This window comes from Spea bombifrons, chromosome 3, assembly GCF_027358695.1.
Source record: "Spea bombifrons isolate aSpeBom1 chromosome 3, aSpeBom1.2.pri, whole genome shotgun sequence".
NCBI classification, from domain to species: Eukaryota; Metazoa; Chordata; class Amphibia; order Anura; family Pelobatidae; genus Spea; species Spea bombifrons.
Genome location: NC_071089.1, coordinates 103,241,851 through 103,262,335, shown reverse-complemented (window position 1 = coordinate 103,262,335; position 20,485 = coordinate 103,241,851). Strand labels below are relative to the sequence as shown.

The 20,485-nt window shown below is 42.3% G+C and overlaps 1 protein-coding gene across 1 annotated transcript; it reads right to left on the bottom strand.

Annotated features, from left to right (window-relative positions):
* Positions 1-384: 384 nt before the first annotated feature.
* Positions 385-19,942, bottom strand: GRK7 (G protein-coupled receptor kinase 7). Its single transcript, XM_053460564.1, has 4 exons — positions 19,280-19,942; positions 7,308-7,745; positions 3,843-4,114; positions 385-750 (listed from the first exon to the last, which is right to left on the bottom strand). The coding sequence occupies exons 1-4, from the start codon at positions 19,880-19,882 to the stop codon at positions 405-407; spliced, it is 1,659 nt and encodes a 552-aa protein (XP_053316539.1). The 5' UTR covers positions 19,883-19,942; the 3' UTR covers positions 385-404.
* Positions 19,943-20,485: the final 543 nt, after the last annotated feature.

Below are 20,485 nucleotides of genomic sequence, written 5' to 3'. Positions count from 1 at the left end.
TTGATTAATATCAAGACTTCTATTTTTACAGAATGTAACGTTTAATAACGATCCAGTCATCTTTTCATGTGGTTTAGATGCAACATTTTATATTTCACTAATAGTAAAGGTTATTTATTTCAAAAATATCTATATATCAACCAGTTTTCATTCAGAATGTACATCATCTATGTATTTTAATCACTTATTTCGATATGGATATGGTTTTCAAATATAGAAATGTTAGCTTATAATTTCAATTTTTGCATACAATAATGAGGATTTTGCATTGAATAACATTGAACATGACATTTAGTTCCCTTTTAAGCAATTGAATCAAAACCTGTAGGCAGTCTGCTTTGAGATTTTTTCCGTGTTTGAATTGCCCCTGGCGTATAGGAATGCCTTTCCATATTGCGTGCCATCTATATAATTGAACAGATGCCCGACTTCCTCTCACCACTGCCACCCATATATCCTCCAGTGGACTGCCTAGTAGGGTCATTTAACTCATCAAACAATCCCGTGTCAATGATTTCTTTTTGCCAGCTGATGGGTACAGCACCTGTGGCAAACTTCTTGAAAAACTTTGTGTCTTTCTCATCAAAATCAATTCCTCTGATCTCGGAAAAATCAGCAATATCTGCAATGTCTTTGGCATAAACCACAGAAGGGTCTGGTACAAATGGGGGATCGACAATCCCTGCCTCCAGCCTATGGAAGTTGATTGATTTGAAAAAAGGATGTTTCCTTGGGTCATCATCATTTGACCTTACAAAAAACAAAAAAACAACACAATCTGTCACTGTCAGTCACACAGAGATACTTATAGCTTGTCGCTATGTTAATTTGTCAGACCTTTAGCTACATTCCAGTATGCTTTACATATGAGACAGGCTGCTTTTATGCTGCAAACATGTTATTCCAAGAAGACCATTCAATCACTTTTAAGGAATATCATGTACATTTATACAGTTGTTTGAAAAAGAAAGTACACCCTCATTGAATTCTATGGTTTATATATCAGGGCATAATAACAATCATCTGTTCCTTAGCAGGTCTAAAAATTAGGTAAATACAATCTCAGATAAACAACAACAATTACACCATGTCATGATTTATTAAACAAAAACAAAGCCAAAATGGAGAAGCCATGTGTGAAAAACTAAGTACACATTATGATTCAATAGCTTGCAGAACTACCTTTAGCAGCAATAACTTGAAGTAATCATTTTCTGTATGACTTTATGAGACTCTCACATCGTGGTGGGGGAATTTTGGTCCACTCTTCTTTACAACCTTGCTTCAGTTCACTAAGGTTTCCGGGCATTTGTTTATGCACAGCTCTCTTAAGGACTTTGACTGGGCCATTGCAACACCTTAATTATTTTATTTTTCAGCCATTCTGTTGTAGATTAGCTGGTGTGCTTGGGCTCATTGTCCTGTGGTAAGATCCAATTCCGGCCAAGCTTTAGCTGTTGGACAGATGGCCTCACATTTGACTTTAGAATACTTTGGTATACAGAGGAGTTCATGGTCAACTCAATGACTGCAAAGTTCCCAGATTCTGTGGCTGCAAAACAAGCCCAAATTATCACTCCTCCATCATGCTTGACAGTTGGTATGAGGTGTTTGTGTGGATATGCTGTGTTTGGTTTTTGCCAAAAGTGGCGCTGTGCATGATGGCCAAACATCTCCAATCTCCACTTTGGTCTCGTCTGTGCAAAGAACATTGTTCCAGAAGTCTTGTGGTTTGCTCAGATGCAACTTTGCAAACTTTGCAAATCGAAGTTGTGCTTCCATGTACTTTTTAGAGAGAAGAGGCTTTCTCCTGGCAAGCCTTCCAAACTGTCCATACTTGTTCAGCCTTTTTCTAATTGTACTGAACTTTAACATTTAACATGCTGAGGCCTGTAGTGTCTGAGAATGGGGTTTTTTTGCAATTTCTCTGAGCATTGCATGTTCTGACCTGGGGGTGAATTTGCCGGGACGTCCACTCCTGGGAAGATTGTGAACTGTCTTGAATGTTTTCCACTTTTAAATATTCTTTCTCACTGTAGAATGATGGACTTGAATGTTCCAGACCAGCAAACTGCTAAAGCTTTTATAGAGATGGTCAAACTTGCTGATGATCAATTAATCAAGGGCATTTAATCAGCAGCACCTGTCTGCTAGTTAGCCTCCTAATTCCTATGGAAGCAGTAATGGTATTACTTAGATTATCACACATGGCTTCTCCAGTTTGGCTTTATTTTAGTTAAATAAGTCATGCCATGGTGTAATATGTCATGTGTTGTTGTTCATCTGAGATTGTATTTACCTAATTTTTAGACCTGCTAAGGAACAGATCATTGTTATTATGCCCTGATATATAAAACCATAGAAGAGAGTGTACTTTCTTTTTCACCTAGTCTGCATTTTTCCATCTTGTACTCATTGGATCCAAGAGACCAATTTATTTTAAGTGTACATACAGAGAGCTTTCTCCAATCTGTTTGTGATATCAACACCAAAGGATTAGCCTACTATCCAATGTTTAATTTAACTTCCTCTGGGAAGAATAAAATAGAATTAATAAAAAAAATAGGTGTAATGTCTGTTAGTTGTTTTTGGAATTTATTAAGCAGATCTGTCACTTTTCTTAAATTGTATTTTATAGTTGTATATATTATAAATAAATCCACATAACAGTACTTAAAGATAAAAATAAATAATATATACATATTAAAATTTCACCTAATGTGTATAAGAAGGAAAAACTTATATCTTAACATCATCAGCAACTGCATCAATACCCGACAACTATTAAGTTATTGATTGCTGTTGATTTGTTCAGGCAGCCTTTTTGTAAGGGCGGTTGAGGATAAGGAAAAGAACTTCAGCAAATTGATAAGATAATGCTGGTTCTGCCACAGGCTGCCACATATCTTATCTCACTGTAAGAGGAATTTTAAACCTCTATTTCTAAAAAAAAAAAACTGATTGACAAAAAACACAAGATGCTTTTGTTTTAAAAAAAAATGATGTAGTTATGCTACATGCTGTAGCAGTGAGATTGCCCCCTTCAAATATGTTACATAAGCAAATTTTGGTTTAATAACATTCAAAACTAAAAGAGGTGAACATGAACTAGTGAATTGGGAACATTATTTAGTATACTGAAGTTATTTTATAGTTTATCTACTATTACTGTTACCACAGAGAAAATAGTGTAGAGAATAAAGAAAATAGAGTCATTCTAGAACTGGTTTTAACGTCAAACCAAAGCAATTTGGTCTCCACAAGTATGAAGGACACATTGTAGACAGGTGACTATAGCACCCTCTGCTGGGAGGATTATTCTTCTGCCATAGTCTATTGCCTGGACTTAATACACTACATTAGAATTTCATAGTTTCTCTGCCTTTTGGGTCCGATCAAGTGAGTACCAGTGAGAGAGGGAAACGCTTGATCATCTGGCCTTGAGGCGAGCTAAGTACAGGATGCCCAAGGTACAGCATTAGTTGTCCCCTAGTTTGGTCCGCTAGGGCACGCTGTGCGCAGGGGCATAATTGCACTTCACAAGCATGCCTTTTGCACTTTTACCATTTGCTGCACTTTTTGACCCAACCTTAATTTGAGCCAGGAGCTGGGGGCCAGTATATGGCACGCGTTTCGTGCATGTATGTTTTCGTTAACTTATTACCATCACAGTAAGGTGTAGCATTTAGGAAAGTGACAGAAACCTTTAAACAGAATCTTGTATGGTGCTATAACACTACATCATAGGGAGAAGTCACTGAACAATAAACATACTGTATACACAGGGTTTCCTACATCATGCTTCTGTATATAACATGATAGCCTGAAGAAGGGATTCTCACCTGCTCCCCAGGCGCTCTTGGGGGTTTTTAGCTAGGAAGAGGTTGCAGATGCTTTTTGCTTCAGGGGTGAAGTTAGGGTGATGGAATACAACTTCATCATCCAGTGTTCTCCTTCTCACTTCTTCCTTGCTGACTTTTTCCTTTAGATCTTTAAATGGAGTTTGCCCTGCAATCATCTCATACACACTACACCCCATGGCAAACCAGTCAACAGGGTACGAATAATTTTCCTCCCTTAAGATCTCAGGAGCCATGTACCCGTTGGTCCCAGCCTGTGAGAAACCAAAGAAACCCAAGATTAGACATAAACAATTACAGTATCCATTTACACACTCAGATTATGTCCATCAGGAGTGTTTAACCCATCAAGGTTTAGTTTATACTCAAAACAGAAGCAGTGATAGGATTCTGGGTAAATTATTATTATATGTTATTTAAGGAGCGCCATCTGATTCCATACCATTATAACAGTGTGGGGAGAATACAAAATTACCAATAACAGTAAATTTAACAATACACAATATTAACAATAACATGGTGAGATGTAAAATTTGCTGATGCAGAAGGAGAAGACAAATTAATCTAAATAATTGGTGTAAACATTGTTACTTAAAATTGTTACATTTGTAGCACGCATTACAATTAAATAGCTTTGAAGGGGTTAGTTCAATCGGGTCTTGTTATTCTTCTAGCACTAATTTCAGTAATAATTACACTATTCTAACAGTAAACAAGGTGTTTTCAATTTTTAACCTTAACCCCTTAAATGCTGGTACATATGTGACTTATTTCATCTTGCATTGAAAGGATTACAGGTTTAAACCTGCCTCTGTATATGTGCAAGGTGTCCCTGCAGTGCGAGAAAAAATAGTTCAGACTGTCTAAGGTTTTGAGCTTCAAGAAATCCTGAATAAAATGTAAGAATTTAAGATGTATAGCTATTGTGGCCGATGCGATCATCTGAATAAACCTTAATTGGCCTCAACAGTGTAACAAAAAAACACAGTTACCAATTCAACAACCTAGCTAAACCACATAGAACGATTGCACATTCAACAAATGAATGAAAAATGCAACATTGAAGCCATTGAAAGGTCTGCCCTTATAGAGATTTAATGAGGTGCGCAGTATGTCTGAGCAGATAAAATACATGCATTTGTATATGTTCATTTCAGACCATAAAACCTTTCGTCTAATCCTCACTAGACCTGACTAAAGTAAATGTACGAGCTGTATAAGAACACATTAAACACACTGCACATAAGCAGTTAAGCAAAAATTAACCTTATAAAGGACATTTAACCCTTTTCATGCCATCAGCCATATTGCCTCCCTTGCACTACTTACACATTACATGCTCGAACCTTACTTTGCTGAAGGTGACATACCAAGACATTTTGGACTATGCTATGCTTCCAGCTTTGCAGAACACTGGCCTATATGTCGCGGATCAGTAATGTTCATGATTATGTTGGGCTTAAAAACCTAATTTTTCTTTTGTTCTGTGATCCAATGGCCAAATGTATGCCAGGATCTATACAAAGTCCAGATACCATATGGAATCTCCAAACACGTTTTAAGAAGGCTGTCCAGCACAGAGTAACATTACTGATATTTGACTGCTCTTTTTTGTTTGCAGCAGTTTTTATAGGTTATAGGAACAGGTTGTTACAATTTTTCCATTCCAATTAGCTGTATCAGCATTTGTTGTGCCAATCTGCACGCTCCAACAATGTTTTGTATTATTTCTTTTGATCTAATTGGTTGGGCCATTGTCATGGCACACGTTGTAGTGTGATTAGGTGATATGGTTGCATTTTGCTTATGTGCATTTTGGTTGTTCATAAACTTTATTTTTCCATTTTTTTCTGTGAGCATGTATGTATGTATGTGTGTGTAATCATGAATGTGTATGGATAAGTGTGTGAGCATGTATAAGGCTGGCACTGTTAAACAGTCTGGGGATGAGCATGGCAGAAACAATCTATTTGGGGATAAAGAGGGCACTGGGAAGCTGTTTGAGGACAAATGTGGCACTGGAAAGTTGTTTGGCGCCAAAGATGGCGCTGTTAAGCTGTTTGGGAACAAACATGTCAGAGAAAGCTGTTTGGGAAGAAAGATGACACTGTTAAGCTGTTTGGGGACAACATTGATACTGTTAAGCTGTTTGGGGACAAATATGGCACTGCATATATGGTGCAAATGATTGCTGTTACACACATCATGCTCACATCATGGGCCACAGGCTAATTCAATCAATTTTAAACATCTGTGATCTTTCCAGTATAGTTGACATGGATGACTGATCTTGGTGAAAATGGTTAAATTTACACCTTTTTTAGGGTGTAATAACTATTTTAGTTATTATTAATATCTCTTAAAATGATATATAACAATGTGAAATGGTACACAAAACAACAAAATATACAAGTAGGAACTTGATGTCCATGCTTAATATACAGAGGAGGATCTCAAAGAGGAAAGGTGGAGCCTAAAGAGGAGGAGGTGGGAACAACTGATGAAGGGTGGAGTTTACAGAGAAAGGGGAGAGGTGTGGCCTGGAATAAATGGGTGGAGCATATTAAGATGGTGGACAGTCCTACACTGGAAAAACCAGACACCATATCAGCAGAGGCCACATAGCAGCAGTATGTGGCCTCTGCTGATATGGTGTCTGGTTTTTCCAGTGTAGGACTGTCTATCTCAGTCTTCTGCCATCCACCTGTTCCGTTGTCGGTCTCCTTCCACTAGTTTTTATTGTTCCAGACACCTGTTGTCTACCCATTTTGAACCTTGTAGGCAGGTGGCATCTAAGCATAAAACTAAGACTGTAGCAGACAGCTGTCTACAAGCGTGAAAGTAGACAGGATTCATAGCAGGATCGAGGTAATGTAACATCATATGACCCTGTTCCCCAGAGCATGGCAGCTTCCACCGCATGCAAAGTGGAGTAGAGCTAGGGAGGTAAGGTGGTTTTTTTTGTGGGGGGGGAATTGCAATAGCCAGTCCAGCACTGCTTCCACTGAGCTCGCACATACTTCTCAACCTCTCATTAAGTGAGATCATACTCTATGTATTGTCTGTCTGAGAGATTTCACCATATTTCATCTTTTTGTCATATTAATTTACGGCAGGGTAATTATCGGCACCATTCATATATATATATATATATGAATGTCCAGTCTGTTTACAAAAAAAGTGTTTTTTCCAGAAGTGCATACCGCATCTTGTATCTACAAATACACGGACATAATAGGTAGATTATGTAAACGGACAGCTAAGTAGCTAACAAATGGTTAATTAGGAAATCTGCTTACCATCTGCCTTTAAACTAAATAGCCTCATAAGTTCCTTAGCGGAGGCCAAATCCCAAGGAATTAAGACTTGTTCTTATTATACAATGAAAAATAGTACAGTTTCTTCTCTTTCCCTGCTCTCAGGGAGCTCAGCCTCGATGGTACTTACTCTGTGGTTGATGGGTTTGCCTTCCTTGACTTTGACTGCTAGTCCCAAGTCTGACAACCGGCAGTTGCCATTGTCATCAAGAAGGACATTTTCTGGCTTCATGTCCCTGTACAGAATGTTAAGGGAGTGGAGGTGAAGAATCCCACAGCAGACCTGAGCAGAGTAGAAGATAACCCGTTTCATTTCCAGTCCCTTTTCTCCAATGTTGTAGATGTGATACTTGAGGTCTCCTCCGTTCATGAGGGTCATCACCAGGCACAGGTGGCTTTTGGTCTCATATGCATAGGCCAAGGAGACCACAAAGGGGCTATGAACCTTCTCTAGTATTTCTTTTTCCAGAAGGGCCATTTTTTCACCATTCTTCTTCTTGAGACGTTTCTTGTCCAGCTTTTTACAAGCATACATCTGACCCGTATTCTTCACTTGAATGGCACACACCTGGGGGCATCAATGGCATTTGTTAGATTAAAAAACAAAAGCAAAAGGTTAATTTATATTTTTTTAAATACATTATAAACAATTATGATTTCAAAAGGTCTATATAAAGAACAGAAAAGACTGTGGGAGCTTCCATATTTGACATATTTATGGTCTTCATTGCTATTCGACTGTGCCAGTGATTATAAAGACTTAACCAAATAAGCACCGCCATACTTGTGTCATGGAGATTCAATCCAGAATGTGTGTCCCACACAGCACAGCCCACATGGTCAGACATCCCAGGTAGAAGACTACCTAGTGATTAATTTGTCTATTCGTCATTATTATAATGTGTCAGGAAAATATGTTGGCACATTATAAAACAAAAATAATATAGTCTGTTCTTAATGTAAGCTTTGCAGACTTATTTCCATTTCACAGTTTCACAACAAAACAAAATATCCTGGCACATTACAAACCATTATTAGTGATAGTAACAGCCAGATGCACTCTCAGTGTCACTGGCCTCGCAGACGTCATTGGAATCTTGTGCCGAAAATTCCATTAATCTGCTTTTTCTCAGCCAGCTCATCTGGACCTTGACAGTTATAAATAATTCTGCTTGACTGTGGACTCAGCTACCATCAGCCCATAGTAATTATAAACAGAAAGGCTCTTTTTCACAGTGGGGAATCTGTGGGCAGAGGATTAGAGGGATTTAGTGGAGCAGTAAGGCGGGGGTTGGTTTTCTGGCCTCCCTTTATTGCAATGATGTACGGTAATTTCAAGAACCATTTCACCTTGGGTCATTTGTGTATACTCATCCATAGGAGAGGAAACCTATTAATTTCGTAGCATCCTGACACAGAGAATCTAGAGTTTAGAGGACTAATGATTTGCCATTTATCATGGGTTCATTCATTAATAACCAGCACCAGTTAGTTTTGTATATATTCAAGGTGACCAGTCTAGCAAGTTGGTGAAAAATTACTGTTTTGCAAGATCATAATCAAATGTGCATGCATTTCTATACATTAAAATTACATTGGCTTTATTAATTATATAGTGCCAACAGTGTATGCAAAGCTTTACACAGCAGGGCCAGTCTGGCCATTGAGCAAACAGGAAGTGCTCGGTGGGCCAGTGCCTGATGGTGCCTTTCATGTACCTTTATTTCCACTCGTGTACTAAATCCCAAACATATGACATCAGCCCTGGTCATGGAAAAGTTGGTCAAGGAGGATGTTGGGCCCCTTTAGTTTTTCCACTATACCCTATTTGTGTATCTCCTTTAGTGCCTAAAAAATAACCTTTACAGAGTTCACGTCTGTTGAAGTCTGACATTGAGGTGGCTTTCTTTTTGGTACTGTTCTACCCGGAGTTCTTTTGCCTGCTGGGTTGCCAGTGGAAAGTAGAAAATTGCCTGTCCATGGGTTGCTCCATCTCGTGCTAATAGTTCAAGACATTTGGTTTCCCTTACGTAATCTGTTCATGAAAGACCTTTTTGCAGGACTACAATGGTAGGACACTGGCTGGATTCCCAGGTGTTGAATGGGGACCTAGAGCCTTGGCTGATGTTGCGCTTGGTTTCAGTGTATTCTTTCAGCGTTTGTGTTCCCGCGGCATACTTTGTGGAATGAGGGTCATGGTGTGTCTCATGGGCTGACATTTCTGATTTGATCCTGAGAGGGTAAAACGTTGCCTGGTCAGATGAGTCTCGAATCCAGCTGTGACATTCCGATGGCAGGGTCAGACTTTGGCGTAAACAACATGAAAGCGTGGATCCATCCTGCCTTGTATCAATGGTTCAGGCTGGTGGTGGTGTAATGGTGTGGGGGACATTTTCTTGGCACACTTTGGCCCCTTTAGTACCAATTGAGCATTGTTTAAACACAACAGCCTACCTGACTATTGTTGCTGACCATGTCCATCCCTTTATGACCACAGTGTACCCATCTTCTGATGGCTACTTCCAGCAGGATAATGCACCATGCCACAAAGCTCACATCATCTCAAACTGGTTTCTTGAACATGACAATGAGTTCACTGTACTCCAATGGCCTCCTGTCAGGCCCCATCCAGGCTGCGTAGCTGCATGTCTTTAGTTTCACTTGTCTTGCTACTGTTCCCCCTTCACTGTAATCCATTCCTGGATTTCCTTATGCTCTGTTCTGTGCTTCCGATTCCTTGACTCCAGTTCTGCTCTGGTGTGCCCCACCTGTTATGTTTGTCTGCAGTCTACAGGTATGTCTTTCTGATATGTCTTTAGTTTCAATGTCTAGTTTGTTTAGTACTTCGGTAGACAGGGTTTAGTGCTAGGACCCACCGAATATTGGAGTACTTTGGCGTAGTGGTGGGCTAAGCATACTATGGCCATATGATGTGACGGAGTCTCCAATTGTTATCACATAGTCCTAGGCTAGTTCCTGTATTCATGTTTGTCTGTCTCGTACCTTTGCCCTCTATTTCCCTGAATCATCTGAAGATGTCGGTTCCTCTCTCCTCTCCCCATATCCCTGTTAAGATTTCCTATCCTTGCATTAAAGGAGAAGCGTCTGAGGATCTCGGCTCCTTACTCCATCCCCTGTGTTCCTTGCCTTGTTCCCTGTCCTTTGTTGTGTCCATGTATATATTGTCTGGCTATGTTTCTTGCTTGGTTTCAATGTCTCTTGCTTGCTCTGTTCCCCTTGCTTCCTTTGTTTCTGCTTTTACTCTGCTTAGCTTCCATACTCCCAATTGCCCCCCAGGCTGCCCGAAATCTAATCTGAGCGGCCGCTGGGTGCTGATGCGGCCGGCCGGCGCTACTATAATACTTTTTTCTTAATTTAATATGGCAAGCTGGTCCGGCTTGCCATATTAAATTTTAAAAATGTATTACAGTATCGCCGGCCGGCCGCATCGGCACTCAGCAGCCGTGTGCGATGGCCGCCTAGTGATGGGAGCAGCGTGAGGGGTGAAAGCTCCGCCCCCTCGCACTGACCTTTCACCCCTCACGCAGTGGAATCACTATGCGGCCATCAGATTGTTGGGAATGTAATCTAAACGGCCGCTGCGTGCTGATCCCGCCGACCGGAGCTACTTTAATACTTTTTTTTACTTTATATGGCGAGCCGATCCTGCTTACCATATAAATTAAAAAAAAAGTGTTAAAGTAGCTCCGGCCGGGGGCATCAGCACGCACCGGCCGTTTAGATTACATTCCCAGTAGTCTGATGGCTGCATAGTGATGGGAGCAGCGTGAGGGGTGGAAGCTCCGCCCCCTCGCACTCAGACTGCTGCAGCACCGGATGTCAGGTCAGTGACATCCTGTCAGGAGAGAGAAGAGAACAGTGTGCACCTACCAGAGGACGGAAGTCAAGAGAAGTAGAAGGTGAGTAAAGTAATGTATTTTTTTGTACAAAATGTATAATATTTTTTTGTATGTGTTAAAAACAAAAACAATCAGCATGTGTGTGTATGTGTGTCCCCCTATTTGCCACTCTGCCTCCAGAAATGCCTTTTATCCCCCTATATGCCACTCTGTCCCATGACATGCCTTTTAACCCCCTATATGCCAGAGTGGCATATATGGGTATAAGGCATTTCTGGATGCAGAGTGACATATAGGGGATTAAAAGGCATATGATGGGACAGAGTGGCATATAGGGGAACATAAGGCTTTTTTGGAGGCAGAGTGCCCCATTATATGTCTTTTAACCCCCTTTATGCCACTCTGCCTCCAGTAATGCCTTATACCCATATATGCCACTCTGTCCCATGATATGCCTTCTAACCCCCTATATGCCACTCTGCCATATAGGGGGTTAAAAGGCATATCATGGGACAGAGTGGCATATAGGGGTATAAGGCATTTCTGGATGCAGAGTGACATATAGGAGGTCAAAAGGCATATCTGGAGGTATAGTGGCAAAAAGGGGGTTAAAGGCATATCACGGGGCAGAGGGGCATATAGGAGGATTGAGGCATATCAGGGAGGCAGAGTGGCATATGGGGGTTAAAAGGCATATCATGGGACAGAGTGGCATATAGGGGGGCATAAGGCTTTTCTGGAGGTAGAGTGCCCCATGATATGCCTTTTAACCCCCTTTATGCCACTCTGCCTCCAGAAATGCCTTATACCCCCTATATGCCACTCTGTCCCATGATATGCCTTTTGACCCCTATATGGCAGAGTGGCATACAGGGGGTTAAAAGGCATATCATGGGACAGAGTGGCATATAGGGGGTATAAGGCATTTCTGGAGGCAGAGTGGCATATAGGGGGTTAGAAGGCATATCAGGGGGGCAGAGTGGCAAGCCTGGGAGCAGATGTGCATAACGCAGGGGTAGGTTGGCAAATAAAAGGAAAAAAAACCAAACATGTCTCAATCATAGCTTTTATTAAATATGAAAAAAATTGTCTACATGAATTAATAAAGAAACAAAAGTTTCTTACCAGAATATCGTGAAGAATAATGTGATCACTGTTTTGTTCCACTGAACTTTTTCATCTAAAATGTTCGCAGTAGTAAATGTTTTGATCCCATTATGTGTAATGTATTTCATTTATTAGGGCCTTTTAACACTTTTGCTTTCTGGCATTTTAATACAAATAATGAGATAAAAAGAATGGCGAATAGTGTGACTCGGGTGTGTATAAGGGGTGCGTGTGGTTAAAGAGCGCGACCGTGAGATAAACTATATGGGGCTGGTCTCCAAATTTTTCCAGGGCTGCTTTTCAGTCCCAGTCCGGCTGTGTGTGTGTGTGTGTGTGTGTGTGTGTGTGTGTGTGTGTGTGTGTGTGTGTGTGTGTGTGTGTGTGTGTGTGTGTGTGTGTGTGTGTGTGTGTGTGTGTGTGTGTGTGTGTGTGTGTGTGTGTGTGTGTGTGTGTGTGTGTGTGTGTGTGTGTGTGTATATTTTTTTTTTTTTTTAATTAGAATGAGTACTTTTGGATATTTTTACCACATTTTAAAAAAATGCTCAACTTTATTCATTTTTTTGATCAATGAAAGAAATGTAGTATTTTCTGTGGAAACGGCTGTAAGCAGTCAATAGCGAGCCCAAAACACTACAGAAAGTAATATTTAGCATTCATTTTGGCAATATCTTAGAATGCACCTCGTACAGCCTATGGAGTGCATACTTCCCACAGTCTTGGATGTTGACAGAGTTGACTTTGTAGGCACTGTCCTGCTTTTGCAGCCCCACTCAAAAAAATAATGGAGATCTGTGCTGTTGCAACTTCTGCATGGCCTCCTCACAACACAATTAAAATCAAGGCGAGAACTTTCTGTGTACGTGCACAGGGATCTGAACAGAACGCTGGAGCTGGTTGGAGGTAAGTATATGATGTGCAGAGAAATGTGTTCGGTTAATATATAGTGCTTGCACGTAAACTAGCTGGGGGTGGGAACAGAGGGAAATGCAGGGATACCTCCATGCATTTGCAAAAGAGACGCCACAAAAATTTAAAGGGATCATGCCGGTATTATATGAATTAAAGTACCCCTAGATTGTAAATTTGTGAGCAGGGCGCTCTTCAGCCAACGTATCACCCAATGTCTGTGGGTTTTGTTAATGGTATGTGTATATATACTATAAGAAGTCCTGAATAAATTGTTGGTGCTATATAAATAAAATAAAATATTAATAATAAGATGATGGCTAAAGTGTCCCCTAAAAAACTGTTAAGCTATATGTTAGGTCACACTATATGCTCTCTCAACATTCTTTTCTAGTAACTCACCCCCAAATGCCCCATCCCAAATCTCTCTGACTTTGGTAGCTCAGAATGTTTGATGGATATGAGAGTTTCGCAGTGTTCTACAGTCCTAAAAGTCACAATAATGTATATAGAGCCAGCATAAAATTGATTTATAAATTGGGTAATTAAAAACACATTATTACACTTCTACCTTACTTCGTAACAAAATTAGCTATCAATAGGTAACACAATTCACATAAAAAGCCTTGGTAAAGCCCTGGCCCCTGACCACACCCCCTTATAATAAACATGTCCCTCATTGGTAATTTGAAATGTTGGGAGGTATAAATATTTTCCATATATGTATGGAAATGCCATATTTATAGATTAAAAATTATTCACACCAGACATTAAAGTTTAGGGGGTTTTATGGATAGAAATTCTAATAATAGGTAGAACGGATCCATCCTGAATGACTCTCATACACTCTGACACCGATAATAAAGTGATAGAGCTCATTAACATCATGCTTCAGCTTCCAATACACTAAAGAACCACCAAACAATGAAAGTTATTTAATGGTTCTGGTTTTATAGTGTATTATTATTTATTTATTTTTTTTATTCCTGATGTGTCTTTAAACTTACATCAGAAACGTCTGCAATCCATCGATACATTGATTGCTCTCTCTTGTGATGTCAGTTTAACAAACAGAAAGCTGCAATATGGCAAGTATATAGCATCAAGAAAAAGTAAGTGAAGCCTTTGGAATTATCAGCATTTATGTATAAATATAAATAGGTATGATGTTCATCTAATAATGAACACAATCTGTTCTAACACACTAATTATTGTATTGATCTTGACCATATTGAATACATCATTCAAACATTCACAGTGTGGGTTGGAAAAAGCATGGGAACCCCTAGGCCAGTGATGGGCAACCTTTTTGGCGTGGTGTGTCAAAAATCGTCAAAAAATCGAGCATAACTCGCGTGGTGTGTCACTTCGACAAAAAAACATAATTTTGCGCAATTTATAGTTTAAACTACAAAAATGTATAATTGCAATATATAATTGTATTTAATAAACCAAAAACAAATTATTTAACATACCTGCTTAGTAACTACTTACCTTTCAGGAGTCCTGCGGTGGGGGTGCAAGGCCTCTGTCTCCAAGCTCTGCCACTGTATGGAACAGTATAGAGTGATAGGAGTTATGATGTACTTTAGAGCATAATTATATAATGAAAAATACATTGGAAATGGTACAGCATAACACCCATCACTCTCACACATTTACCAATCCACACGCATACCAATCCACACGCATACCAATCCACACATATATACCAATCCACACATATATACCAATCCACACACATATACCAATCCACACACATATACTAATCCACACACATACCAATCCACACACATACCAATCCACACACATACCAATCCACACACATACACCAATCCACACACATACACCAATCCACACACATGCACCAATCCACACACATGCACCAATCCACACACATACACCAATCCACACACACATACCAATCCACACACACATACCAATCCACACACACATACCAATCCACACATATACACCAATCCACACACATACACCAATCCACACACATACACCAATCCACACACATACACCAATCCACTCTCACTGTATGCTTTCCTACCTTTCCTCTTTTCTCCTTACAGCTCCTTTTCCTGCACTTCGCTCCTCTTCTTCTTCAGTTCTTCTGTCTTCTTCCGAGGGCACGGGGTTCAGAGGGCACGGACAGCGGTGGGCGCGGCTTCAGTGTTGTGCGCCGGGATCTGACAACAAACCCCGGCGCACAACAGCTGTTGCCGCGCGGATCGCAAGGGAGCAGTATCGGAGGTCTTTAACAATCCTTGAACCGGCTTAAAATCACTCAAGGGAGCCGGTGGTCTGTTAAAGACCTCCGATACTGCTCCCTTGCGAGCCTGCTCCTCCAGCGGCGGACATTACTGTCCGTCTCTAGAGGGGTGCCGGGTGCCGGCAAGTTGGCACCCCCCTGATGAGCGGCACCCGGTGCGGACCGCCCCTCCCCCCGCGCCCCGCTAGGTACGCTACTGCACGTACCACCCCCCCCCCGTTCCTCCACAGATTCTTTCATCCTCGGCGGCTGTGCAGGAGCCGAGGATGAATCGCAGGAAATCCTGCGCGTCACCCCAAATGGCTACGCGTGTCAGCACTGACACGCGTGTCATAGGTTCGCCATCACTGCCCTAGAGGTGTGTTTTAGAGCGATTTTGACATTTTGAGTTTGCTATTCTCAAGAAGCACCTGCTCATGTGAACCATGCCTTACAAAAAAATACATCTCAGAAGACTTACAATCAGGAAATGTTTATTTACATTAATTTGTAACCATTTCCATCTTTATCTCAAAGAGTTTACTTTCTCTAGAAGTAGGCGCTAGAGCCCTGCGCAGGACTGCTTTTTTAATCCCGCTCCCGCAACATTTGTGTCCAATCCCGCCCGCTCCTGCCACATATGTGGTCAATCACGCCCACCTCCTTACCTGAACTGCAGATTTCCCGCGCAGTCCCGCAAGGATGTCCTCGAGTTGCTCCCTCACAGCGCCTCTTCTCTTTTTCCGCCCAGGAACACAGCGGAGTCACAGGAAGTGACGTCACATCACGTGACTCTGTTTTATTCCTGGGCAGAGCAGGAGAAGAGACGCTGTGATGAAGCAGCGCGAGGGCAGCCTTGCGGGACTGCGCAGGATTACTGGGACCGGCAGGTACAGTGTCTGACCGCCCGTCCGCAACACCAGCAAGACCGCCCGCAAGTTTTTTGGCTGGTCCCGTGGGACCCGCATTCCAATGCAGTCCTCTAGTAGGCGCCCAGCCAATATGACTCCAAGAGCACAAGGCAGAATGTTCAATGAGGTAAAAAAGAACCCTAGAGTAACAGTTAAAGACTTGAAGGAAATATTGGAAATGGTTAATACCGTATTGGCTCGAATATAGGCCGCACTTTTTCCCCCCACTTTAAGTCTTTAAAGTGGGGGTGCGGCCTATATTCGGGGTCTAGCGCCCGACGCCCCGGACATGCAGTCCCGGGCGCCGGGCAGGCAGCGGGGTTAGGATACAGATCCCCCGCAGCGGTGCAGGGGACCTGCATCCTACTCCCCGATACGCTCAGACAGCCTCCCCTGCCAGCACTTCCCACGGGGGGGGGGTGTGCCGGCACGGGAGGTTGTCTAAGCGCATCGTGCGGATCGTCCGCACGATGCGTTTTACCTCTGCCCACCCCCGACTTACCGGAGCAGACTCCCGGGTGCCGGTACCGGAAGTTGCATACGCGTATTGCATAGATGTCTCCCGCTGGCCCCGCAAGACACCCGGGAGTCTGCTCCGGTAAGTCAAGGAGGGGGGGGCAGAGGAGGACAGTGACAACATATCTCGGGGGGGGGAGGACAGTGGTACCATATCGGTGGGGGGGAGGAGGAGGAGGACAGTGGCAGCATATCTCGGGGGGGGGACAGAGTGGCAGTATGTTTTTTTTGGTGCTTTTTTAAAGAAAAAAACTTTTTCTTTAACCCCTTAAGGACAATGGGCGGTCCCTAAACCCATTGAAAACAATGCATTTTGAGCCCGTACATGTACGGGCTTTGTCATTAAGGGGTTAAAAAAGCACCAAACTTTTAGGGTGCGGCCTATATACGGGGGCGGCCTATATCCGAGCCAATACGGTATATCTGTTCATAAGTCTACCATACGCAAAACATTGAACAGATGTGGAGTCCATGGCAGGACACCACTGAAAAAAGTTCTGTCCACCTGAAGTTTGCCAAAGAGCACCTTGACACTGCACAACGCTCCTGGGAAAATACTTTGCGGACTGATGAAACTAAGGTTGAATTGTTCAGGAAAAACATGCAGCACTACGTAGTGTAAACATCATCCCAAAGGTGAAGTATGGTCAAGAGAGCATCATGATTTAAGTGCTGCTTAGCTGCCTGGAGAGCTTGTGATCAAGTGACAATGAATTCCCAAGTGTGACGGCCCAGGGTTTAATAGGCGCCGTCTGTAGTAACGATTGTTTGATTTCTGTATGTCCCAGTATATGTGGTAATTATTGTTTATGCTTTGTTCTCCCTCACGTCCCACCCTGTCCATGTGCCACATGCCCTGCCCACAGACTATTACCCCTCGTAGCCCGGACACAGCGCTTATTCATGGAAAATAACCCACAGGTGGTGGGGTACAGACAAGGGGTGGTTTGGAGAGGGAGCCTCCTGCAGATCCCCGGTCGCTGAGACCGCCAGGAGAGCGGAGATCGGCCGGTGCGGTTATCGTGTGCACGCTGGCTATCTCGTGGTCTGTCCCAGAGAAAACTTGAGCTGTTGTTGCTCGGGTTCCCTTCGGCCAATTGCGTCGCTTTTTGGACAGGATACCCTCAGGACCCCAGCTATCCATCGGCACCCCAGGATTGCCACCGCTCCTTCGGGATCACCCCGAGAATGACGGCTAATGTTATACGGACATTGTGGGGCTTGGTGGCCTAAGCGTGGCGCCGGACTGTCTGGGCAGGGCAGGAAGATGTGGATATGATTTATAGTCTTTTCTCACCTAACCTGTATACAAGCTTGTGTGTTTCCCCAATAAAGTGTGTTCTTTCCCTGGAAATTAGTCTCGTCTAATGCTTCAGGGACCCACTATATTATCTATTGTCCTAGTCAGGACAATTACTGCACCGCATGTGGCTATACCTCGACGAGCTGCGGTGCTACGACGTTAACACCCGACCAGTTCTTGAGCCCTTCCTCGCTTATGTTGGCTAGCGCTGGAAGCGGTTAACCCTTGCCGTCCCGGTAGCAACCGAGAACGATGGGTGTACCCAGCCGGGCTATGGGCGGCCCGTCACATCAAGTTTATCAAGGCATCGTACAGGATAATGTTAGGGTGGCTCTCCACCTGCTGAAGCTCAGTAGAAGTTGTGTGATGCAGCCGGACATTGATCCTAAACATCAAAGTAAATCTACCAAAGAATGGTTTCAAATAACAAAATCAGCCTTTTGGAGTGGCCCAGTCAGAGCCCAGACTATAACCCATTAGACATGCTGTGGAATGATCTCAAGAGAGCCGCTGACATCAGACATCATAAGAATATGGCTGAGCTACACAGTTCTGTATGGAAGAACGATCTAAATTTCCGCAACCGTCGGGAATGCTCAACCACTTATTAAATCCAAGGGTTTACTTTTACCACCAGTGCTGTGTGTTCAATAAAGACATAAAATATTATCATTGTTTGTGTGTTATTAGCTTAAGCATATTGTTTTTGTCGTTACTTATGACTTAGATGTAGATCAGATCACATTTTATCAACAATTAATGCAGAAAACCAGGTAATTCCAAAAGGTTTACTTACTTTTTTGGCACTGTATATGGCCATTTTGCTAAAATATAAGGTTTTATTCACATGGCTTTTAGCTGCCATTTTGTAATATTTAGGGGCATTAAAATACCCCCAACATGACCACGTGAGTCAGGGAACTAAGAAATAGAGGCAGGAATAGCTTCAGACAAAACAAGAGAACAAAATGAGACACTAGAGATATTAGACATCAGAGAGAAGCACCAGAGAACTAACAAACCTCTCCATAGTAAAATATACATAGCAGACTGTAAAATAACCCATGGTTTATGGGAATAAACATCTAACTTTTCTTTTAAATGTACTTGCAAAATTTGAAAACAAAGGAAAACACATTTACGGCCAATAGCGGGTACATGATTAACCTTCTTGACTTGTTTCTGTACACTGATTGTATGTTATAATGAACCAAGATGCAAAGAAATTATTTTTTTTACCTCTCCAAAGCCGCCTTTCCCCAAAACCCTAAACTCGTAGAAGTATTTATGGGTGATAGGCTGCCTCTCAAACGCTTTCCACTGGAGGAAACGATCATAGAAGGCGCTGTTCTGGAAGTCCTGGAATGGTTCACCCATGAGGAAGGCATTTGTTTCTTCCTTTGCAAGCTGAATAAGCTCCATCTCTTTGCCCTCGGCACACTGGAGGCGACTGGACACATCTGAACTCAAGAAAGGCAGCCGGCCCTCAGATTCCTCCTTGAACCTTTTGTTCACCAGCTTCTTGAATACCTGTTCTTTTGTGGACTCTACCTCAAGCTCCCATTCATTCACCTCATCCAGGAAACTTTGTGCCTCCTGGTATTCAGGCACAGAGGCCAAAAAGTCTCTAAATAAGCGGCGACCAATTGGCTGCTGTACGCATATGCTGTCGTAGTCTGGGGTAACATGCTCTTTGATTTCCTTGCGGCAGAGATCTGGAGGGGGTAGAGACAGGCTCCTGCGCCTCTTCTGCAGCTCTCGTAGATCACCTTCGCTGCTCTTCCTAGCCTGCAAGTAAGCCGTGTTGGCTATCAGATTATCTAGTCCTCCCATGTCACACATGGCTGTCTCTGGGACTTAACAGGCGGCAGCAAGAGAAGTGCACCCTGCTAGGGCAGAGGTCACTGCAATAGTGACTTCTCTCTCCTTAAGGCTGCCTCTTCCCTCTGCAACCACAGTGAGAGAGACACCAGCCCCTGCTTCAGCATTAAATACCACTGAGGGATTTTCATTAAGACCCTTTCCATGTACCACTTGTGGAAAGTGATTGGTAAGAGGTTTCTCTGCTGTAAGGAGCTTTTGTAATGCTATGTATAGCCGCCGATTACATAGACCAAGAAATGGTGGAGGAAGCAGAAGGTTTAACAGCAGGGAATGGCCAACAAATGTACAGGGTACCGCAGGCTAGCAATTTCAACATATACATAGATAGTCTTGTTTATAAGCAAATTCATCCAGCTTAAGGCATATCTAAATACTTAAGAGGCCAAACGATACACACATGTACTGTGAACATGTAATACTGACTTTTACTATGCAAAGTACAGGCTAGCATGGCCTCTACTGTACATGCATTATACTTCATAATTTGCATAAACAGTGCTGTCATGAACTACATTTTTACCACTATTACTACCAAAAAAATGAATGTCTGCAATACAATAG